Below are 6,158 nucleotides of genomic sequence, written 5' to 3'. Positions count from 1 at the left end.
AGAACATTTGGGGATGGATGGCAAGGGAAGTTTACAAAAATGGACATCAGTTCCAGGCAGTGGATGCCCTTCGTGAAGCCATCTTCAACACTTGGAGCAACGTTCCCATTAGCCTCCTGGAAACACTGGCATCAAGCATGCCTAAACAATTGTTTGAAGTCATCAACAAGATTGGTGGAGCTACTCATTACTGAGTCCTTCTTTTTGACACTTTGATTTCTGTTTTGGGGGGGTTTCGGGTTTTTTTGAGCTATGGTCTTAAACTTTTGATCAGCTGAAAAAATCCTGTTTGAGTGTAAATGCAGTTTGCAGAAAATTCCCCGCTCAAAAGTTTTTGTCTCTTACGCTGATTTTTTCATTTAACATTGTGAAGCTCTACTTAGAACCTTCTTAAGATCCAATAGTGCAAAATGCAAATTCTTGCAATTTTTTGACTGGTCTTAAGATTTTGATCAGGAGTGTATTTTGCTCACCCCAGTTCTTTTTCACCTTTAAGGATATGCTTTCATCGTTTCAGTGGGGTTGGGTTTTCAGTTTCTCAGGTTCTCTCGGGAGCATGTTCACAGCGTGGCCATCACGGTGACGTTCAAACAGGAAGTCTCCACTGGATGGATTTTAATAAAACTTTTAAAATAAAATCAATAAAACATTTGATATACAACTATACCTTTTTAACGTTTGGAGTCAGTCCAATTCAAAATGGTCACCACAGCTAATCAAACTTAGCAACCCCAAAAATGGTGTGGTAGTAGCTGAGTCATTCCCAACACACTCATGAGAAATCTGACAATACCGTATGAGATCATGCATATTGTCATTTGAATGGTTTGACTACAACGGCTTTAACTTAGTCATTTCTCAACATATGACAAGAAACAAAAGACGATTGGTGATATGCATACCTTCAAGGTATACAAGACCTTTAATTTCACCAATGTTTTTAGAACCAGCTTGATACAAATAAAATAATGTTTTATGTTTTCTCATGAACAATGGTGATCATTTAAACAACGCAACACTGATTTGATTGTTGTACCTTTTATTATTCTCATCACCAAATTCCTTTTAAGAATAAACTGGAAATAGTCATAAAGGTGTAACCACATGACTTCAGTGAAGTTTTAAAGATGAGACATGCATGTCGGCAAGAGACCATTTGTTAGAAGAAGTTCATCTTTTTTTTTTTTTTTTTCATGCAGTATAAACTACCAGAAGAAATGAGTTGTCCCTCTCATTGGGAGAAATATTATAACTAGTTGATAAAGTATTAGATCAACCAGAAAGGTTCCTCTGTTTAACTAGATAGTGAAGTGTTAAAGTGGTATTTCACTAAACTGTGACTAGTTGCTGTATGGAACTCATGAGAGAGTCTCCAGAATATCTTGCAATGTTTGTAGTGGTGCTCAATTTTCTGGCATGATTATCAAGGCCTCACAGTCCTGTCACCTGAGTTTTGAACATGTTCAAAACATTTTGAGACAAATTATCTTTCAAAATAGTAAGTAGTCACAAATATTTTGACACCTACACAGAAGCTCTACTCGGACAGAAAACATCTGAGGTAAATGTCCAGAACTAAAAACAATAAATAATTATTGAAAAATCTGGTCCAAAACTAGCCTTTATTTTTAGTGCACTCCAGCAGAATAAATGTGGGAGAAGCTGCCAAAGTGGGACTAGGTAGAAAATGAAAGAATGTGCATGGCCAAGACTGGTTTTGCAAGCAGTACACTTGAAAATAGGCTGTGATTTTCAAAAACTGACAGCTCCAAATCAGGCTGCACAGCTCGCTGGTCAGTGAAAGTGCAGCTGGAAATATTCATATTTGCTCTGCATTTTCCTGCAATTTTGAGTCACCAGCTAGAATTTTAACAGTTGCAGTTCAGTGAGAGACCACCTTTAAGATCAACCAGGGGAAAGAGAAAGGTTCCTATGTTTTAAGAGTTCCAGGGCTCTGACAGCCAGTTAACTCAGGGGGACTGGTCCCCTGCAGAGTTACTTTCATCAGAGCTCCAGGTTGGTCCAGTATCCTGCAGAGCAACTAATGACATGTCAGCTTGTACATCCTCCTCGTCTGATTGTACCAGCAGCTCAGCACTTTCTTGTTCTTCCTGCCACTCTCCAGCCTGGTTGGATAGGTGGTTGTCTATAGGTGGAGCTTGGGTCAATGACTCCGAAGAGCAGGATTCATGGTCTGGACCTGTTAGAGACATTATTTTATTCAGTAGGTCAAGTCTAGCTCTCACATAAAGCTAAGTTCAATTAGTCAAACACTATTACTAGAGACATTTAAGCTATGGGATAACCTGATAGTTTGGTATTACAGAATATTATGAAGGTATTATTGATGTAATACAATTTGCACACTTATATCAGTAAATCTGTAGTATTGGGCTTCCAAAGCATGAGATTAATTTGCGAGGAAAACTGAATTTTCTATAAGTCAGACTTTTATTTTGATCCCATTTTTTCCTTTTTTATGTGGCTACACCATAAGCATAATATATTAATAGGCCGGATGTTCCCACCTTAACATGTTGGGGATTGAAGCCAGCAGGAACTGTTTTATAGGAGCTGTCATGTTGTATTTTTTGGAACCAGGTCAGATTTAAGCCCCACCTACTCACTTGCACACAACCATGGCGTTACAGTTGACAGGACACAGCTAATTACTCACAAGTTTTGGAGCTGTCCCTCCATGAAGAGATTCTGGTTTTAAAGTATTCTTACGCTATTTAATGTAACTGCAGAGGATACTGCTTTTAATGTTATAACTGCCTTATTTGGGGTGTGGCTCACTCCTCCTACGCTCTCCTAATAAAAAAGACTATATAAGACTATAATATTAGTCATAACACTTCTGACCAGGAGGCAATTCACAACTAAAAACATCTCAGGGGACTAGATAAAAACATTCACATAGATCACAATAAGCCAGTTAGTATAAGTTATCTATCTGAGGAAGCCAGCAGATTGTGCTGAATGTTCACGTCGTAGAAACAGCACTTTAAAGATAAGCTTCCATATGGGGAAAAAAACATTTGTAATAACAGTGTTGCATTAACAAGGATATTGTTTTTAGAAATGACCAAAAGATCATTCAAGAAAAACTGCACTTCTGTATGGACATAAACATCGACAGTCAGTCTTTCATCCTGGGCAGAACTATGAGGATATATAAATGTTACAGTCTGAGTTTTCTTTTGTCTGGGAGATCACTAAAACTAGTAACAGTGAATGAGTGGAGCTTTATATTGACAGTGAACCCAAACTGTAAACTCATCACCTTTTCAGGAGTAGGTGATGAGTTCAGGCTCTGCTACCATGCTGCAACTGTAGTAGAAAACTTTGAATCAATGTAATCGTTTTGCTGCATTTGTGGAAAAAAATCCCTGAAACAACAGTTTGAAACTCTTAAAACATTGTTCTCTTTGTTAACAAGTTTACTAACAACTGTATTAATAGTTATTAACGTTGTTTATTAAATTTTAACTTTTCAAATCAACAACTGACAACAAAACAAACAGCTCCACCCCTGCACCTACCTCTAACAAACAAGGAAAAAAAAGATAAATAAAATAAGTTAAAATTAATAAAATTATTCTAACCTTTTCTTCTGTCACCACTATCATCTAAACCAAGTGTGGGCATCAAGTCAAGTGAGATCAAATATATTATTAGCAGCAGAACATGAATGTACAGTTGAAACCAGAAGTTTACATACACTATATAAAAAGACACATGCATTTTTTCACACTGTCAGATGTGACATGAACATAAACTTTTTTTGTTTCAGGTCAATTAGGATTTTCACAATTATTTCTGTTTGCTAAATGCCAGAATAATGAGAAAGAATGGTTTTAAGGCCATTTTTATTACTTTCTTCAAAGTCAAAGGTTTAAATACACTAAGATTACTGTGCCTTTAAACAGTTTGGGACATTTGATGTTATGTCTTTGGAAGCTTCTGATAGGTTTATTGATAACATCTGAGTTAATTAGAGACACCTGTGGATGTAATTTAAGGCACACCTGAAACACACTTGGGTGTAGTTTCCAGATGCCTGAAGGTGCCTCGTTCATCTGTACAAACAAGATGGGAACGTCCAGGCATCATACCGCTCAGGAAGGAGACGGGTTCTGTGTCCCAGAGATAAACCTGCTTTGGTCTGAAATGTGCTTATCAACCCAAGAACAAAAGCTGCTGGCTGAAGCTGGTTAGAGTGTCATTATCCACAGTAAACATGGGCTGAAAGGCCACTCTGCCAGGAAGAAACACAGATTAATGTTTGCATAGTCACACAGGGACAGAGACCTTTATGTTTGGAGACGTGTCCTGTGGTCTGACGGAACTAAAATTGAACCCTTTGGCCATAATGACCATCGTTACGATTGGAGGAAAAAAGAGGAAGCTTAAAGCCTGAGAACACCATCCTGACTGTAAAACATGGAGGTGGCAGCATTATGTTGTGGGGTTGTTTTGCTGCAGGAGGGACTGGTGCGCTTCATAAAATAGATGGCATCTTGAAGAAAGAACATAATGTGCAAATACTGAAGCAACATCTGAAGATATCAGCCAGGAAGTTAAAGCTTGGTTGGGTGAAAATGGGTCTTTCAAATGGACAATAACTCGAAGCATACAGCCAAACTGGTTCCAAAGAGGATTAAGGATAACAGAGTTAATGTTTTGGAGTGGCCATCACAAAGCCCTGATCTCAATCCTATCGAACATTTCTGGGCAAAGCTGTAAAGGTGTGTGAGAGCAAGGCGGCCTACAAACATGGCCCAGTTCCACCAGTTCTGTCAGGAGGAATGGGCCAATATTCCTGTCAACTATTGTAAGAAACTTGTTGAAGGATATCCAAAATGTTTGACCCAAGTCATACAGTTAAAGACGATGGTACCAAATACTGATAATAAATACTTTGTCTTTGAAGAAAGTAATAAAAATGGACTTAAAAACATCCTCACTTTCATCATTCTGGCATTTAGCAAATAGAAATTATTTAGAAAATCCTAACTGACCTAAAACGGGAAGTTTATTCTGATTTCATGTCAAACATTGTGAAAAAAATGCATATGTGTCATTTCATATAGTATAGATAAACATCTGGTTTCAACTCTATGTTACTGAGTTATAATGACCTATGATTTATTGCAGTCCAAGCAGCCCTTTGTGATACTAATGTTACGCTCAGTGATATTGCAATGACAATATATCAATTTTCGGCCCTAATTACGGGAGTTGGGGTTACCTGAGGTCGGGGATGATCCAGCACTGATCTCTTCAGAAACAGAATTAAGGAAGTCATCCAAAGCTTCCTGGTCTGTTAAGTTAGCAACTGTCATCTCATCAAGAAGACTAACATCAGGCCCTACTGACTCTGTAAGCACACACACACACAATACAAATAATAATTGTTAGGTGATAGTTCAGGGTAATTTTGTTTCAATTTATAATAAAATGACAAAACAAGAGTTACATTTTTTTATATGGAAAAAATGGGCTAGTCTTGGCCAATAAACTCCCGGGCTGGAAAGTTGCCTCACTCCACCCCTGGATGGATGGTCTTATTTTACATTACATATTTTTTATTTAATTTGTATTTCTCTGTAGAAATTTAATTTCACATTGAAATTTGAGTCAATTTATGTGGACTATGATTAATTTCGGTCACCAATAAAAGCATAAAACATCCAAGGGGGTAAAAAGGTTTTTATAGGCTGGTGTAAATCCTCCAGAACATGATAAATCCAAAAACGGTTAAAAAACAAAATGACTGGACTTCTGTTTTGTAGCTGAAGATGTTTCACTTCTCATCTGAAGAGCTTTCTCATTTCAAAAAGCAGAGAGTGTGGAGTTCAAGCTGTTAAAGCTGAGATGTTCTGTAAGCTAGATTCCCATGCAGATTCTCCTCACATACAGGTGCTGGTCATAAAATTAGAATATCATGAAAAAGTAGATTGATTTCAGTAATTCCATTTAAAAAGTGAAACTTGTATATTACATTCATACATTACATACAAACTCATATATTTCAAATGTTTATTTCGTTTAATTTTGATGATTACAAATGACAACAAATGAAAATCTCAAATTCATCATATCAGAAAATTAGAATCTTGTGAAAAGGTTCAAAATTGATGGCACCTGGTACC

General features: G+C 37.1%; 1 protein-coding gene across 1 annotated transcript in view; it reads right to left on the bottom strand.

Moving 5' to 3' along the window:
- Positions 1-1,022: 1,022 nt before the first annotated feature.
- The window catches only part of LOC108249476 (dysbindin-A), a 25,607-nt gene continuing 20,471 nt past the window's right edge, over positions 1,023-6,158 (bottom strand). The window contains exons 9-10 of the mRNA XM_017438885.3: positions 5,255-5,383; positions 1,023-2,200 (exon numbers count right to left, since the gene is read on the bottom strand). Of these exons, the coding sequence (XP_017294374.1) occupies positions 1,971-2,200; positions 5,255-5,383 (359 nt within the window). The 3' untranslated portion in view covers positions 1,023-1,970. The remainder of the gene's footprint in view (positions 2,201-5,254; positions 5,384-6,158) is intronic.

This window comes from Kryptolebias marmoratus, linkage group LG16, assembly GCF_001649575.2.
Source record: "Kryptolebias marmoratus isolate JLee-2015 linkage group LG16, ASM164957v2, whole genome shotgun sequence".
NCBI classification, from domain to species: domain Eukaryota; kingdom Metazoa; phylum Chordata; class Actinopteri; order Cyprinodontiformes; family Rivulidae; genus Kryptolebias; species Kryptolebias marmoratus.
The sequence above is the reverse complement of the archived record's forward strand: the minus strand, read 5'-3'. Positions and strand labels throughout refer to the sequence as shown.